This window comes from Electrophorus electricus, chromosome 26 (genome assembly GCF_013358815.1).
Source record: "Electrophorus electricus isolate fEleEle1 chromosome 26, fEleEle1.pri, whole genome shotgun sequence".
NCBI lineage: Eukaryota > Metazoa > Chordata > Actinopteri > Gymnotiformes > Gymnotidae > Electrophorus > Electrophorus electricus.
This window is the reverse complement of record NC_049560.1, coordinates 10592788-10611229: the sequence shown is the minus strand read 5'-3', so window position 1 is coordinate 10611229 and position 18442 is coordinate 10592788. Positions and strand designations below refer to the sequence as shown.

At 44.9% G+C, this 18442-nt stretch overlaps 1 protein-coding gene across 6 annotated transcripts; it reads right to left on the bottom strand.

Annotated features, from left to right (window-relative positions):
- Positions 1-465: 465 nt before the first annotated feature.
- pla2r1 (phospholipase A2 receptor 1) lies at positions 466-18392 on the bottom strand. Of its 6 annotated transcripts, XM_035523104.1 has the most exons (31): positions 18108-18392; positions 14099-14482; positions 13091-13264; positions 12635-12799; positions 12441-12554; positions 11976-12128; positions 11259-11444; positions 10782-10939; positions 10508-10618; positions 9313-9425; positions 9025-9194; positions 8510-8718; positions 8134-8279; positions 7565-7800; positions 7403-7452; positions 7177-7312; positions 7051-7086; positions 6802-6962; positions 6332-6396; positions 6079-6176; positions 5847-5983; positions 5520-5637; positions 5287-5426; positions 5030-5177; positions 4525-4760; positions 4260-4446; positions 3978-4109; positions 3692-3814; positions 3223-3399; positions 2369-2404; positions 466-2098 (listed from the first exon to the last, which is right to left on the bottom strand). In XM_035523104.1, exons 1-31 carry the CDS (start codon positions 18232-18234, stop codon positions 1878-1880), a joined length of 4647 nt encoding a protein of 1548 aa, XP_035378997.1. In that variant the 5' UTR covers positions 18235-18392; the 3' UTR covers positions 466-1877. The 6 variants fall into 6 exon arrangements, with proteins under 6 accessions (XP_035378997.1, XP_026874131.2, XP_035378998.1 ...); XM_027018330.2 differs by lacking the exon at positions 7403-7452 and having other exon boundaries at positions 7716-7800; XM_035523105.1 differs by lacking the exon at positions 10508-10618.
- Positions 18393-18442: the final 50 nt, after the last annotated feature.

The window sequence follows — 18442 nt, the reverse complement described above, 5'->3', positions numbered from 1 at the left end:
TTGTTATTGCCCTCAGTGGAGCTTTGTGATTCGTCAAATGCCAAATACGTAGTGTAGTAGACCACGCCCATAAAATGAGAACTCGCTGAGAACACGGATAAGCCATTTGCCTAAATACATGGAAATAAAGACGCATCTTGAATCAGCATTTTACTGTTAATATGTGCATTATATGTACATAAAATGCCCGAATTGATTTGCCAAACATGCTACAAACATTTTATACTTCATAACTAATTTACTAATGTAAAAAAGTAAATAAAGATCGCTTAGATCAAAATCGTATACAAAACACCCAAGGGAAATCAGCTTTGATGCCTTAAACAATAGCTTCAACACATTTATAATGAACAACGACTGTTCACTGTAAGATCTCTATCAGAGAGGAATTTCCTAAGCTTGCTTGGCTTTGCTCCAGTACAAATTTTTGTTTAGTCCACAATGAAACACTCACAGAGCAACATGCAATATTAATCACATTAAACTTTATTTCATCAGCTTGTAAATCAGAAGTGTACACTGTAAATGTTTTTAAAACAAACAGGTGACCATGTTTTGATCACATGTATTGGATGTACAAGCTTCCTACATATGTGTATTAATGTGTAACCAGAGAACACTCCCCTTAGCAACATCATACTGCTCTTCCCTTTTTCTTTTTTTACCTCATTATGAATACATTTTTTAAAAATTGTCAACAAACAAACAATGACTCACAATACTGTACAGACATTTTAAATCATGTGGCAGAAAAAAATAGGGCACACTCTTATTCCAAAAGCAGTTCCACACACAGAAAAAGTATTAAGAGTTAACTGCATTAACACTTTCAATACATACAGTGCATGTACAAGATGAAAATAAAGCTATGATTGTCTCGAGCTATAGACTAATGTAGGCCGGCAGACAAAGTGGTTTTCATCTGCATATCTTGACACACATCAGCTGTGGACTGGAGCATACACTGAACCACTCAGAGCCAATCACGGCACAGAAACTACAGGCATTATTCATCTATCCTTTCAGTTCAAAGGAAGGAAGCTCAGTCGGTCTCAACACAGCTGATGCTTTCACTGACAATATGTCTATCTCATAAGGCCTCAGAAGGAAAGTGGTTAAATACACTTTCAGAATTACAGAACAATGCTTCAGTCTCCTTATACTGAAATTGTATCATGACGCTTATACAGGCACAAGCAATAAAAATGTCAGCTGTACTTCCTAATACACTGATTGGCTGACATGAACAGGCCTGTTGTGGACAGCAGGGCTTCCAGGATTTGGACGTTGGTGGTGTCTAGGGAGCAGGAGCCAATTCTGGATTAGGGCACCCGGTATTGCCTTTATTCCACCACACAGGCCCACAGCATGGGGAGCCAAAGAGAAATACAGTGCTTGTCAAAGCTCATACATCTTCCACAAGGCTACTTCAGATAAAATGGGATTCAGGATTGGAGAAGCCCAATGAAGCATTGTGTTCAGATGAACAAGGGAACAAGCTGAACAAGGGACAAGAAGATTGTAAGTAACCTCTACTAGCACAGATTTCACCAGTGCCTGACACCGTTTTCTCTCTTAACAGCCTATAAATGTGTCTATAAAGTCTCCCTGATATTGTAAAAACAAGCAAACACTTCTGCTTCATTTAGGAAATCCCTCATTTTCTTTTATATGAGTTTTTAAAACTTCATGAGGCCTTTATGTGCGTAAGCCTGCTGTTCTCAGATTAGAGCAGAAAGAACCATATGTTTACCATTTAGATTTAAAATTCATCAGGTTTGGTCCTTTTGCAGCATCCCAGATTCTTTCATTCTGTCTCTCACACACTAGTGCACACACACACACACACACACACACACACACACACACACACACACTCACTCATCCCCCGGTTGTGTCTCCAGGTCTGTGAGGAGTACATTCCCATCTGAGTCCGTGGCCTGAGAACTGCTCTGTCTATAGTAGGCGTTTCCAAGTGATGGAAGTCTCCGGAAGCCCAGTGTGTTCCTCTTATATACGAACCACAGCAATCCAGCAAGTACCGCAAAAAACAATATTGCTACTAAAACAGCAGCAGGGACAATTCCATGATGCAAACCTGAGAGAGAGAGAGAGAGAGAGAAAGAGGGAAGGAGAGAGAGAGAGGGAGAGAGAGAGGCATCACATCATATGCCTGCACATATAGCTTCTCATAGATGCATCTAATCATAATTTCAGAGGTCAGCCATTTTGTAGGTGTGTCTTAAAACATATCTACTTTAGCTGACATATAGTACAACGCAGTAAGGCAGAAAAACAAGACGACTTCTAGGACATTAAGAGCAGACGGAGCAGCGCGGCAGGAGGGCAACAAGGAGAGAAGACTCACTATTTAGTGCCTTCACTTCCACTTCTGGATCCACCTCTGCCGTGAAAAGAGAGAAAACAAAACAACACGGTTTCAGTGACATCTTATAAACGGCCAAAAACACGGACATTCATCTGTGACAAGACTGCAGTGATGGGACATCAATCGTCTTGGATAAAAATACTCAGTCTTGTGTTCCGTACTACCATCTGGACCAGGTTGCTTATGAAGGGGAATCTGATCGGCTCTAATCAGCCTGATTGAACCAGGAATTTGAAAATCCACTAAAGCCAATCTGGGGGGTGGGGGTTTACACAGAGAGGCAAAGGCATCAATATTCCTCATCGTACGGAGAATACGGCCAGTCATCTCAGTAGCAGAGCACCGAGTTTGGGCTACAAAATGATATTCAAAGCTTTTATTAGCGCAGTAAGAGTTTTATCAGATCCAAAACGGAAACTTGGTTTCACAGGAAACTTCCCTGCTTCGGGTTCTCGTCTCTGTACAAATGCTGCCACACGGCCTCGGGGAAGCCGAGGGTGGGCAGTGTGCTGCTTGTTTTGTTTATGTTCTGTAGACATCTTACAGACGACCAAAAACACAGACATACATCTGTGACAAGACTGCAGTGATGGGACATCAATCATCTTGGATAAAAATCTGTTCCATAATGTCTGAAGTCATTATCATGTGTGTGTCTGAAGTCATTATGATGCCAAAAGATGTGAAGCAGGCAAGAAAACAATACCTACCCATACTTTACAATACCTACCCATACTTTACAATACCTATACCTAATAACGATAATGAGCACAGATGTCCACTAAAGGCACATTTGATGTTGAGGTCAGAGGTCACATATGCATGTGGGCCACCTGAGCGTGTTTTGCATACGAAGCCCAGTCTGTCCCTGCAGTTGGCCAGTAGCCACTCGCCATCCGACACCCGTGCTGACACACACGTGTCCGCCTTCATCACACTCTTCTCCGGAACCTTCCAGCGCCAGTTGGTGTAGTCCAGCACTGACCCATCCATCCAGGACAAAGCATCTCCTGCACAAAACGTGTTGATTTTTTTTCCATGCAAATGACATTTACTGATCCTCTATATCCTAAAGAATTTATCGTCCTTATTGATTTCACTTATGGCTTAAAAAATATATCACAGCTGTCCATGCCAGAAGAAAAATGTGATAAGGTTAACCCACATCTTAAAATAGATCCCACAGCACAACTAAATGTTTATGGTTAAATAACCCATGATTTTGGAAGATTTTCAGTTCTCCATTTTATGTTCTTGGCTATGGAGATGAAAAACAAACGTGTCTAAGTCAGTGACTCTTACTGTCTATATCATAATAAATCCCGAGCCACACAGTCTGAAAGCCATCATAAAAGTCCTTCAACTGTTCCAGGAAGAAGCGATTCTCCGCCTCGTCTCGGATGGTCAAAACATCAGAAGAATTCTCTTGAAAACAGAAAATAATAACCAATAGCAAACTTATGAATGTAATCAGAAAATTCTCAGTAACCCATAAAAAGGCAATGGTGTAACACTAAAGCCCGGCACAGTTCAGAGAGTCACCAGAGAGCACTTTTAACACCCTTCAAACAGGCCAGTAGCACGGTACCTTTTTTCCTGCAGTATTCCCTTGCTTCCTCTAAGGGCAGTTTCAAGATAACCGACTCGAAACTGTAGCAGCTCCCCCGAAACTTCAGCCATGTTTCTTTGCAGACCACTTCATAGGAGAACGCAACCCTTTCTGAAGGAGGAAGAGAGAGGCAGTATATTCAGGATGAGCTAATCACAGATTAAGACAGGCCACAGTACAAAAAACAGGCCACTAAGGCTTAAATGTGTGTAGGTCTATGAGGGGAGCAGAGGAAAAAGCCAGACAGTGAGCCAGACTCACTCAGACGAGGTGCGTAGCACAGTGCTCCTGAGAGCTGCATGTCACAGTCAGCCCGGTTCCAGCCTCCTGTGACATCCATATACACACAGTCTCCCAACACAAAGCCTTCATCCTCCTCATCATCAGCCAAGTTCCAGTGTGTGAACACAGTGTCACTGCCATCAGTCCAATGGTAATTTATACCATCCTGTGGGAAGAGGGATTGTTCTATATTCATATCCACACGCACACACCCCGAATGTGGTGAGTACTGTATGATACTTACATCCTCGCTAAAGAAGCCAATCCAGTGGGGCGCTGCCAGCCTGTTCACCAGCACAGTGAGGTAGGCCTGATGGAAAGGGTCCGAGATGCTCACCAGGTCCATGTGTTTCTCCATACAGCTCCTCAGAGCTTCGGACCAGCTCAGGTTGCCACGGACAACATGGTAACTCCGGTTCCTGTACTCAGAGTCTAGGTAGGCAGTATCCCTATTTGAGTGGGAGGGACGTTTAGTCACATCTGAAGCAGAGAAAGAGAAAGAGAGAGAGAGAGAGAGAGAGAGAGAGAGAGAGAGAGAGAGAGAGAGAGAGAGAGAGAGAGAGAGAGAGAGAGAGAGAGAGAGAGAGAGAGAGAGAGAGAGGAGAGAGAGAGAGAAAAGGAAAGAATTTGATGACAGATTCTGTGATGCATTACCTGTGATTCAGGTGAATATTATGCACTCATCATATGAATGAAGAATACGGACAGACATATAGACACAGATATACTATGAGCATGTCAGTTCACACCTTGTGGCTTTTGACAGACAAAGCCATATCCAACCTGGGTGCACTTCTCATTATACCAGGCCCCCACTAAGTGAAAGTTGTGATTGCTGGATAGAACAGTGCATAATGGTTCAGCCCCTACACTTGCAGTGTTTAACCATTCTTCTTCCTGTAGACAGACAGACAGACAGACAGACAGACAGACACGCATCATATCCAAAGATCCTGGGAAATCAGACACACACATTCAAATACAAAACAAACGCATCTCTACGTACAGTGCTGGAGCTCTTGGGTTCTACAGGAGACCAGTTGGTGTAAGTGACCGATTTGCCGCTAACCCACTTTGTGGCATTTGTGTCCCTCAGGCCGATCCAAACGCCGGGCGAAAAGCCATCAAGCAGCATGGTGACGTAAGCTTCGATCAAAAGACAGGAGGAAGTCGTGAGCAGTCACGGAGCACAGCTAAGGCTGCAGGACGCACAAGATCACAGGGCCACGCCTCCCTCACCTTGCTCAATACCATTCTCAATGCTGACCAGTGTTCCGTGGAGGTTGGCGCAGATGGACCGGGCTTCGACCCAGGTTTTCCCCTCCTCCTGCTGTGCTGGGAGGTGCAGCAGCAGACACTAGCCAAACAGATGAGAGAGAGAGAGAGAGAGAGAGAGAGAGAGAGAGATATGAGCAACACTGGTAATGACCAACCTCCAGCACTGTGGTTGTTAAGAGCACTGGACTATAGCATTTGGATTCTGAAATATTATGGAATTCTCAACCCTACATGCAGGTATGAAATGAATTAAATGTAAATGTGTAAGCGTGCATGTCCTCACTCTACCTTGTATCCAAAGTAGAACCACTTTGGCGGACAGGCACCGATGAACTTAGGCTCCCGTAGAACCTCCAGAACGGACACGGTCCTGCGTTTGCATGCATATGCACGGGGTTCTGCACAGCGCCCCGTTGACCACTCCCCTGCACACACAGTGGACACTTAGCCACAGGAAGGCATAGGCTAATGTCTGAGAACACACAAGACAACACACTCATTCTGATACTGTACTGCTCACCAGACAGAGATGACATATAAACACATTTTTGTCCTGTTGCTTTAAGAGGTCTTCCATTTTTCCATTTCTCATAGTCTAGAGCAGATCCATCAGTCCAGCTAAAGAAGACACACACACACACACACACACACAGGGATGTTCGCACATGCAAAAGACAAATGAGCACCAAAAGACTTATTACTGTCATAAAGACAAAATTGACCACTGTGTCAAACGTCTTTTTCCATAAACCTGAGTTAAGATGCAAAAGCACCTGTAGCCGTAGTGCCCACTGCCAGCGGAGAGACCAAGCCACCATTCGGTAGAGGCACGAGGGACCTAGATAAGAGAGAAAAAGAGAGGGAGAGTGCTCTCTCACAACTTACGCTGCAAAAAGGCACTTTAATGATGCTTTCTTGAGAAACCAATGAGACTTCACACCACAAAGTTGTTTGTGTGTGTGTGTGTGTGTGTGTGTGTGTGTGTGTGTGTGTGGCATTTGATGCTTAGAGGCCATTCCCAGCCCACTAAACTCCCAGTTCAGAGGCAGCAGGGTAGATTACTGACGCCCCCTGGGAGCTCAGATCTGTTCTGGAGGGAACTTGAACATGATTCAAAATCCTGTACATATTATCTGTTTGGGCATTTGTGCACCATCCATGTGTAACAGAAATAGATTTCAATATGACATCATATACGTGTGTGCATGTGTGAGTGTGCGCGTGCGTGTGTGTGCGCACACACTTTCATCATGTGTCCCTTGATAAAGCCAGCCTCTTCTTTGGAGTGTAAGGTTAGCAGGTCTGCGCCCATCATTTTGCAGGCAAACAGCACAGACTCCCATGGGAACGGCTGGCTGCCCAGGAAGTACTCTGCTCCACGGTAAAACACCCACGGCTCGCTCTCTACCCACACCAATAGGACGTCAACTTGAGGCACCGCCACTACCATCTCCATCATCATTAAGAGTGAACATAATATAAGGTCACTTACGATTATTGTACCAATAAGGCTTTGTTATCTCTGCCCCTGAAAAAAACAAAACAAGAAAGCAATCCATCAGGAGGCGTTTTCCACAGAGACCAAAGGCAGCAGTGACCCGCCTCCTTTCGCACCAACCTCTGGGCACTTTGCATATCCACTCGTGTTTGGCCTCGCACGACCGTGGTGAGAGGGCGTTGTTTAGACCGCTGTAAGCTGCACACTCATGCGTGCTCACGTCCTCATTCTTATCCTCTATGAACGATGTCGCCACCTGCAGGACAGGTATTAGAAATTAGAGAAGAGCGTTCGGCTGGTGAGCAGAGCAGCGTTTGTTACATTAACAACACTCAACAGAACACACCCATGGGAAGGAACTTAGTCCAATGACTGCATTCAAAATTTTAAGAGAATCTGCAATTATTAGAATGAGAGAACAAAAGCAAAAAAAAAAAAAACACAATTACAAAGAGAAAACAGCAACATCAGTGAAACAACGCATTCACTTATTATAGCTGCTTATGACCTATACATCTGTTCATATTTCTGTTCCCAGTTCCTGAAAACTGTCTGAGCATCCACCCATTTATCAACTCGTCCATGCATCCATCCATCTGTTCATCAAGCTGGCTAGCATCCATCCATCCCTCCATCCACCCATCTCTCTCTCTCTTCACCGGTGTGCCATCTGACCAAGCCCAGGCTCCAGCAGACTTGGGGTCTCTCCTACTGAAGCCAACCCAGAACCAGCGGCCTGCTGTACTGGAGGAGCAGAGCAGGGAGAGAGGGAGGGAGAGAGAGAAGGAGAGAGGGAGAGAGAGAGAGGGAGAGAGGGAGGGAGGGAGAGAGAGAGAGAGAGAGAGAGAGAGAGAGGGAGAGAGGGCAGTGTAAGCAGCTGCTCAGAGACCAAGCCTGCACTGATTAATAAGCCTGCAGCTCCTGAAAGGCAGCAGCCTGTTTACAAATGCTGAAGAGACATGAGAAGATCCTACAGCCTGTGTCAACAAGCAGTTGTCTTCACTTATGACTCATTATTTCAAACTCCGGACACTAAACGCAGGTGCGGATGGAAAGGCACGAGTGTGTGGAACCAACCTGTGGAACATGTTCGTGAGGAGCTGTTTGATGAAGGACTGCTCCTTGTAGTGGTGGAAACTGGCCAGGTCAGCTCCGAGAGCGCGGCAGAAAAACTCCGCCTCAGACCATGAGCGGCTCATCAAGATCTTCTCACTGTGGAACACCTGAAGAACCCGAAATGGAAAAGCAAAAATCACTCTAACCATCCCTGAGCTAAACCAGAAGAATAGCAACATAAGCCCCAGAAACAGGTTTTGATCCACAAAGCTCACCTAACCAGCCTTTTAACGAGTCCAGACCTGCTATCAGGCTCTGGGTATTTATTTAAACCATATGCCCTCTTTGGCCTCTGTTTTTAAAAGTGCGGCGTGGACAGAGGCAGAAGTTCACCCACCTTGTAGCAGTGCGGCAGGCCGGGGCGGCTGTCCCAACCCTCCTTGCAGGGCACAAGCGGGTCAAGGTGGGGCGCAGGTATCAGGGCCATGTGGAAGCTGCTCACGTCCTGCTCGCAAATGGCCAGGGCCTTGTGGGAAGTGCAGTTCTTCACCTCCCAGTGGCCCAGAGGCCAGTGACCCACCATCACCACGCAGCCTCCCCCCGTCACTGCGCAGAAAGGCGTTTTCATGCTTTCGGATTTGCTGCAGGCACTAAAACTGCTGGTTCAAGCTGAAGTTATTTATTGGTTCTTCCTGTCAGTTAGGAATGCTGTGTTGTAACTAGAGTGCTTGTCTTAACACTTGATGTTAAGTGATGAAAAGTAACTGACTGTAAGACAACAAAAGTTCTGGTACCACACGCTAAAGCGGAAGAAAACCCGAGCTGGAATGGTATTGACAAATAAACTAAGAGTCACAAACAAAAACCCAGAACAGTAACAGTCCTGTAGGGGCTGCGCTGCTCCACGCTCACCAGGCTGATGCTGGTTCCAGTTGCTGTAGGTGAGGGGCGCTGTGGAGCTGTTCTGGGTCAGCCAGCGGTACTCTCCAGTTCGGTTCTGATCTTGGAGGGCGATCCAGTACAACTGAGAAGTGGACCTGTTGTAAGTGTCAATCAGGCTGTTCAGAAAGGCCTGCTCAAACCTGCAGGAAGGAAAAAAAGCACTACAGTTTGACGTGTGTGTGTGTGTGTGTGTGTAAAACAAAAATTTAGAAAGTCAGGTTTTTGTTTCTGGTTTTGAGTAAGAGGCACTCACTCTACCTGTCTTCTATGGTGACCAGAGGTCCTTTACAGGTATAACCTCTCACTGCGTCCTCAAACGTCTGGTCTTCATCAGCAATCTTATAGCAGGACTGTCCCATCCTCTTCCAGCCCTTCAGTCACACAGAAACACACACGCACACACACACACACTGTAGTTGGTTGCTGGGTGTGTTCTGCAGTGTGCTTTGAGCTGCGGGTATGGGTCTGCCTCAGGGGAGAGACATGAGAGATATACGTCCACATGCTGTCTGCCTGCCTCTGTTTTCACAACTGTGTTCCATTTGCCCCTAATTCCACTGACTCTCATCTTCCAAGCCTGCATGCATGCACGCACAAACACGCTGCGTGGTAACCTGAACCTGCCTGTGGCCATCTGCCACAGTTACTGACATGTTTTACCTCTTCACAGATACTTTAAATGGCGAGCGTGTGTTGTGTCTGTGTGTCGAAACCAAAAATGTCAACAAGGCAGAAGATGAACCTGCACATAAATAGAACTGCTGCCCCAATTTGAGCTAGTGTGTGTGTGTGTGTGTGTGTGTGTATGCACACGTGTGTGTGGCTGTGTGTGTGTGTGTGGCTGTGTTTGTGTGTCTGTGTATCCCTGAGTCAGTCTGTCTGTATCCAGGGTTCTCTGCCCTCTGGCCTCACTACCACCTGTATCACTCTCTCATTTTCCAGCCAAATGAGTCAAAAGTCAGTTTAGTAACAGTTCGTGCTGGCGCAGGCCAGCTCCTCAATCACGCCACTGTTCCGTGGCCTCGCCCGTTCCTCATCCTCGTCAGCCTCTTTAAGCCCACGCTGACCTCCAAACACACGTAGTCACACACAACTGCATATCAGCCACTATCCATGACGGAAACAAGGCATTCAGAAACCACTATGCACACATGGCTGGATATGACACTGTAGCCCGTTTTATTTCTACAGCTCTGGACAGGTTCTCTCTTAACCGATTTGGCCATTATCACCTCTGGGTTATGTTGCAATAACGCAGTGATAGAATATGTTTAAGAGGTTTCAGGAAACTGACATGCACTAAAGAAATTAAGAATCGTTTTACGCTTGTTTTCTGTGCCTTTGTTACTTTACAGTGTTTTCTATTAACAATAACTTTTAAATCACTGGTATATGAGTGAATGTGAGTATTTTAACTCTCTGGTATAACAGTGAATGTGAGTATTCTCTGCACCTCCGGGCAGCCTATGTCCAACTCTCCAGCTGGGTGCTGAATTACAAGGCCTGATGTCCGACACACTGCTGGATGCAGTTTTTCACACTCCTCAAACTCCCAGTTCCCATTCTGGACATCGTCATACAGACAAAAACACACTAAAAACATATATTATGTTCAGATATACTAATTTATAAAATTAGGAATAGTTGTAAGCAGGTCTGCATAATTCATCATGTTTTGCAGATTTTCATTCTGATAATGATGCTTGACCTTTGTCAGGTAATCTCACCTTCCTGTTTGCAGTGACACACGCGCGGCTGTCTTTGTGGCGACGAGTAGGCTCCTGCGAGTACCAGGATGTAAAAGTGACAGGTGAGCCATCGGACCACTGAACTGCTGGATGCTCAGCCTCCACATACAAACCAATCCACACTTTGGGCTCTGAACCTGAACATGAAAACATGCACACAGCTGAAAGACAGTAATAGTTGAAGCCCATATAACTACAATAAATATGTCGAAGCTGATGTATTCCCATTTGTTAATAATTGATTGACAAAGATCAATAATATATTTTACATGAATTATAAATTTTGCAGGAGTATAAGTAATCAGACAGACAAAGACTCCCATAGCAGTATTAGAAGTCAATAGGAGAAAGTAAATTTAATAGAGCTACTGTCAGAAATCACAGCAACTTAATTTACTCATTAAAGAAAAGGAGTTGGAGTTGTGGGAGTTGGAGGTGTGAGAGTAGGAGGCTAACCGTTAAGAAAGCGCAGCAGCAGCTGTAGCTCAGCCAGGGAGCGGATACTGGTCAGCTCCCCACCGAGAGACTTGCAGGTGCTAGAGGAGTTCTCCCAACTCGCCTTCTCTTCCAGATAGTGGTAACAGAAGTCGTTATGATCAAGCCAACCGTCTGGACACACGGTATCCTTGTACTGCCAGTTATCTTAAAGAGCATGACCGAGAGTGAGAGTGAGAGGAAGAGAAAGCTGTAGAATAAGTGTATTATTGGAAAATATCCTTTTAACTCTGCAATGAGAATTTCTTTGTGTGGGTGTGTAAAGATTAGGCCCCAGGTGGGTCACAGCTGTTAAGCTTTTCAGCAGAATTCACAGCCATCTATTCATACCATCTATTCTCTTAGCCAATCAGATTCTGGATTGGTGACCATAGAAACAGGATGTTTTTTTAGTATACACAGCAATAGAAATCAGAGCTCAGGAATTCTGCTAAATGTCTTGTGACATTTGCCACAAACACTAACATCACTGCAACAACTTCCCAACACAGCAATAAGACTAAGCTTCTGAGAATCAGACTAAAATGCAGTCTGACTCATGTACAGTCTGATTCACAGAAGACAAAAGGTACACTTTCAGTAGGCTGGACAGACAAAGGGATGGATGGATGGATGGATGAGTAGACAACCACACTGAAGTGCTTTAAATAAGCTGGAGAGATCAATGGGGGTGGCTACCGAGGGGTTCAGCCCTCCTGCTGATGTTGGGGGTCTTCTTGCAGATGTAAGGCACGGCGGACTCGCAGGCCAGACTGCGCCAATGACCCCACTCCCGGGTGGCATCGAACACACCACAGAGCTGGCCCTGCTGAACTGCTGTCGATGCAATGTCTGCCCACAAAACATAACACAGAAGACTGCAAGCATTAGAGTGTATGGAACCATCCGCTACACACCGGCTCAACCACACCGTCTCTCCCAAAGGCCTGGTCAGGTTTAGGGGCCACGTTGGCCAACGCTGGGCATCTGCTGGGTAATGCATACGGGATCTGGCTTTAGAGTTCTCATCCCTATGACGTCGTGGGAGCTCATCCCCAGGGCTGAGTACCGGGTAACACATTTATGGGTTTTATGCAAAATCAATCAATAACATGCATGTTATATCTGGAATTTCAAGTGAAGGATATTACCATCTCCTCTAACCTGAGGTATATTGCACCAGACTCAGGGGAGATCGATCTGACCACTGCCACCCCTCTGCCTTAGCCAAGTGATTTAGCCCAATCCACACCACCACACCTATGTCTGAAAGTCTTTCTGTAGAGACAAATCATCAGTAAATAAATGCAGACTGACACACCTGTGTGAATGTCCAGATGGCATGCAGGCATACACACCCCTGATGTAGCTGTGTTCTGCAACGTGTGTGATGGAGAGCAGATCACCTCCCTGTGACTGACAGGAAGTGTAGGCCTGGCTCCAGGTGAGGAGAGAGTTCAGGTTAAACTGGTAGCAGGCCTTCAGATCAGCGCTGCTCTCCCAGAACGAGTCGCATCCAGACACTGAAAGCACAAAGCCCAGCCAGCCGTGTTTAGGGCAACAACCTGCATTATACAGCTGGAGATATAAATGCCATTCACACGTAGTTCAGTGTGGTGTTCTTATGCCACACTTTTCTCCATTTCCCTTAGAAATAAAGAGGAAGAAGCACCATCTTTCCTGAACATGCTGGAATTCACTTTTAAAATAGTAAATCACAACAATAAATAAGTAAATACCTGTTTTTTTTTAATCAATGAACAAGATAAGCTAATGGAACAGGAGTACAGTAATAAGAGAGAAAAGGTGTGGACCTGAAGTTGGACAGAAGCCCCATCTCTGGTCCTGGTCATAGAGGCTGGTGGTGGAACACCAGAGGTGCTGGTCTTCCCGACCCTCTGACGTGCATTCCCAGTACCACTGCGTGTTGTAGAGGAAGGGCATAGCACAGGGCATGCCATGGGCGTTCCCCAGCAGGGTGTGAATTTCTGTCATCGCACACACACACACACGCACGCACACACACGCGCGCACACACACGCGCGCACACACACGCGCGCACACACACGCGCGCACACACACGCGCGCACATGCGCACACTGTTCATTTGCAGTATGATGCTATAAAAAGGCACCCAAAGAGTTCCCACTCAGATCAAGTCTGTTGGAAATATCAAGTGTTCATTAATGTGTTTCCCCATTAATAATGGCACTATGTGGCAATAACCAGTGCATTATAATGTCTTTCTGTATAATTCAAAGAACTCTGGAGACCAGGTTTAAAAGGTGTGAATGCTGCTGAACACGATGGGCGAAAAAACTACATCAGTCAATATCATAATTCCATACATCTATTTAGTGCCAAGCATAACTCATCAATGACTCATCATTTCATTTTGACTGGATGTTATTTGGGCGTCAGACCACTATTCCGGAGGCAGGTGAATGTGGCATGGTTGTGGGGTTTATTGGGGTTGTGGGATGGTTGTGGGGGTCTTTTAAGCCCAGCAGGACTGCTGGGGTTCTCACACATAGCACAGTAGCTGCTGGGCTCAGAATGGCCTTCCATCCAAACATATCCAGCCACAAGCAGTGCTGTGGTCAGAGACTTATCACTGATTAACGCTTAGAAGATGGCTCGCGCAAACTTGCGTACAGCAACAGATGGGTCAGGTGTCTCACTGTACCCCGAAACGGTGTACCGCAGCTGAGCAAATAAGAGCTCTGTTCTCATGCTCAAGCTGCTTGAGTCTCAGATATCTATCTGCACTCCTAAACACTGCTGCTACAGGTCAGGTGCATCAGCGCCCACCCCTGGTTTACCTTCGTAGGGATAAGCACAAGGTGCCTCTCCAGTTCCGCCGTAGATCCTCCACTGATGCATGCTGCGTCTCCTCACCACCACCTTAGAAGCCACAACTGCTAACTTGTTGTGCAATGATCCGTATAGCATGCTGGCACTACAGCGCCACCACATGGCCTGGAGGGAAGTGGGGCACTTGAAGATGCCCACCTCAGGCTGGTGCAGGCTAGAGACATTGATGCCCAGGCACAGGCTCGTGCCCAGATTGAAGAGACGATGCCGCGACACCCACTTCCAGAGCAGGGCCGCAGTCGGGCGATCGCAGCTGGCCATAGAGAGACCAGAGGGATCGGCACGGAGACAGCTGTTCAATGACACACTCTCCAGGAGGAACACTCCTTTACCTGAAACACACACACGCAGCACCTGGTGTTACTTACAATCAACATAACGCGCGCGCACACACACACACACACATACGAGTGTTGGGATGTGACATCCTGTTTGACAGAAAGTGCTGTTGTATTTTGTATTGTACATTTCTCTTACCATTTTATGGAATAGTTTCATTGATTTATGAGCTATGCATATGCATGCATATGCATATATATATATATATATATATATATATATATATGCATATGCATATATATATATATATATATATATATATATATATATATATATATATAAAAATAAAACACAATTAGATAAAATAGCAGCAATCACTGGGTTCAAGCACTTTTCTGCACATAATCCTGTATCACTGATACAGTAACTCACAGTGAGTCTCTGTGGTTTGTTTTGAGGTTTTGCAGCTCACAAATTATATTATTTAAAACCAGTGGCTTTTCTGTTTTATAAAGAGCAGCACTCATATTACTCATATTTCACACATGACACATTCCACAAGTGCCCAAATAAGAACACCAAAATGGTTTGTTATAGCACCCTCTACTGGAAAGAAAATCCACCAAAATCGACAGGCTACTTTACAGTCAAACAACTGTTAGATTATAGCTGCTTTGAATGAAAAAGCACACAAGGATTACTGCAACCCTCGTTGAAATGATTAAGCGTAAGGCCAAAGAATATTCTGAAAAGTGCTTCTGACAAATCAAATTAGGTTTGAAAAAACAGTGAGGCTTACAAAGAACTAAAATTGTGTAATACTGTCATATACAATATTGTACTGTTTAAACAGAATTTCATTTCCACTATTGAAACACAAGGGAAATTACGTATTTCCTGGTTTTGAAATACCTTTTTAGATGTTATAGTGGCTCCCTATTGGAAAAACCACACCAAAATCAGCATGCTACCTCAGAGTCCATAACTGCATGCTCCTCTAAAGTGTCATGAGAATAACTCCTGAATTATTCTGAATTATGGCTGTTTTCAGTGAAGAAGCATATCTTGGAAAGATAGACTGGCAAGTGTAGGCCACAATGTGTAACATGTTAACATGTTGACATGTTTTTGATAATTATTGACTTTTGGTGTCTAGCAAATATTCTGCTATCACATTTGTGAGGTAGGACGAGTTTGCAAAAGAAATCTGCATATGAAAAATTTCTCAAAATCTAAAATGCAGATTAAAAAATGATCCCACCTGTGTTTATTCAAACAGGTACCCAGGAAACAGAAGAAAAAAGAACATTCTGTCTACATCACACTAATGTAAAGTTAAAGCAACAGTAGGTAACCTGTATTTGAAAGTTTTTATTTGAAAGTTGCTGAAAATATCTTTGTGAAGAGATCACAGAATCATATCGTCTTGTTGTTCTCCTGATATTTGTGATGTTTGTTCTCTCAGCTAAATAAGCGATTTACTGCGGTCTACTGCTTATTTAGCACCATTTACTACAGTTTCTGTTATCAAACATTCAAGCAGGTGTGCTAGTTCTTTTGCTGATTTGCTGTAGACTACTTTTCATGTCTAAGAGATTCCTTTCTGCTCGTTTGCTGGCCAGCATTGTTGACCTTTGCCAGCATTGTTGACCTTTGCCAGTGTCCACAGGGGTTTGGAGGCGGGGCTAGAGTGAGTGAGGGGGCGGGGCCTTGAGCTTATTCACGTGTGAATTTTCAGGCCCACTCTCTTCTCAATCCTAACAACTGCAGTTTTAAAGCTAGAATTATGTTCCAAACTGCAACATGAAACTTTGTTTGATCATTATTTTGTTTCAGACAATTATTTTAAGATAAATGTTGAGACAATTTGGTCAAAATCTTTGAAATTTTGAAAGCACTGCAAACAATCAGCAACAGCAGAAGACCAGTACAATGTCTGTAAACACTTATAACTGAAGTTGTCAGACGCACGACTTTAATCTAAATACGTCCAATTATATTTACATGAAAAACACCTGCGAGTCTAGGACTGGCAGTTCACAAGTTATACTGCACCTTTCACAAAAGGTTTGTGTTCCTGGGCTTTACGGTTTTGTCTGCACGATTTGTGTTAGTTTCTTAAGATTATTTTCTCCACTAACTGAGCAATTAAGAATAGGGTTCAGCACTACGAGCTTGAACCCTACATAAATAATGGCATTTCAGAAAACAGCGTGTCAACGTACCCTGACAAGGTCGAGCATCTGAAAATGCAGCTACACTCCTAAGGGTCGCCATGCACCCAGGAGGCCTGAGAGTGGACTAATAGTGGAGAACCTTTTGGTGAGAGTATTCAATGGCCATCTGCATGAAAGCCCATGTCAAATAATGAGAGCAAGCGTTACTGGAGAGTGGGGCTATTGAAAAGCAGTGAGGTATCACGCACGCCTGATAATACACTGCACAGATAGAAAGATAGTGCAGCTAGTTCACATTTCACTTCATCAGAATGGAGCCTAATATTTCAGGGTTCTCGAGGCAGGCATGGGGTGAGGGGCTTTTGTGGAACATGACATGAAAGAGTAACCAAATCCAAGATCTGGTGGCAAACACACACAGATATGGCACTTCAAAGCGAGACCTGTACATAAACACCAGGCTGGAGACAAGACATTGCCCGGGTGGACGGCAGAATGTCTGGGAGTCAGTATCGCTGAAATGTCCCCAAGGAGAGACACTCGGGCTTGCCCTGTCTCTCTACATTCACAACATTGTAAGAATTAAAAAGGGGCCAACTAGGGTCTCATCTACACAAGATGGCTTCATATTAAACAGTGCTCTCGAAGAAGGCCAAGCTGTGATTTGAGGTACTGGATATCTTGGTAAACAGCTGACTCATCTAAAGTGAATCATGTGAATAACTGGAGATGCATAAGCACTTTGGAGCATGTCCAGATTTGTGACATGCTGTGTGGGTGTGTGACTTCTCATTCCCCTCTATCATTTTGCCTGTTTATCATTTTTGTCCTCCTTTGTAAAGTCATAATAATAAATACGTTTGATTTAAATAGTTTCCTTTCGCAGAGACAATCGGAGCAAATAAAAAATGAAAGCAGCTAAGTTATTGGACAGAATCCAATATGCCCACCACTGAATCTTTCAGTAGAAAAGACCCTAAAGGTTTCTTAAGGAGAGAAGTCATTTATATTTTTAAAATAACCTTTAAATGAGATGGGTCTGGTAACAATGTAACAGCTGTGCATGTGCTCGGCGTAGACCTGTGGTCTGCAGCCTGTGCTACAGTAGCTTAGCTGTGCTACTTCCAGATCCACATCATTCCGTAAACACAAGTTACACAGCTCGCCCTCACACGAGCTTTATCCAGCCCATCTTGGATAAGGTTCCATCCAGATTTAGGAATAGCATATAACGTAACGCTTGTTTGTAGATGATCCGAACAACACAGGAAAAAACACTGTAGCAGTCACCATCGTCGTAAGGCACAAGAGCACAAACAGGCCATCAACTGGACATACTAATCTGTTCTGCAGACCGCAGCAAACTCGCTAAGAGCTGGAATGACAATAGAGAAGACTTAAAAGTCCCGAAGGTCAACGACAGCGTCGAGGATTAACGAAAGGAAAGAACCTGGCAGTTACCATCGTTAGATATTCGTGCTTTTGCGAGGAAGAAACTTACTGTAAAACTCGGAAAGTTGACCGCTCTCCAGAACTTCATACTCTACGGTAGCGCAGCCGGAGCCACTCAGGAGTACCACGAAGAAAAGAATCGCTTTTGAAAGCGTATGAAAACGATATCCTCGCATTTCCACTGCTGTTTGAAAAGTGTAACGACTTCGCGGAGCAGAGAGAGCACATTCCGAGCTCCGGAGTACCGACTTCAGCCTTTTCCCCGCACGTTTTTCGGTTCTCTACGTCACGCCCGTCCGCAGCGCGGCAGCCTGCGGGGACGCGCCGAGGCGCGTCCAGGGGGGCAGGGGCCACTGGCCCCAGGACGTCTACACGTGTGTGTGA

Excerpts from the sequence above, each read along its gene's own strand:
- pla2r1 (XM_035523104.1), bottom strand. The coding sequence starts at position 18,234 with ATGCGAGGATATCGTTTTCATACGCTTTCAAAAGCGATTCTTTTCTTC. Across the intron at positions 12,800-13,090 it reads GGGCTTCTGTCCAACTTCAG|TGTCTGGATGCGACTCGTTC; the intron begins GTCCACACCTTT and ends TTGTGCTTTCAG. Across the intron at positions 12,129-12,440 it reads TCTGGTGCAATATACCTCAG|ACATTGCATCGACAGCAGTT; the intron begins GTTAGAGGAGAT and ends TTTTGTGGGCAG.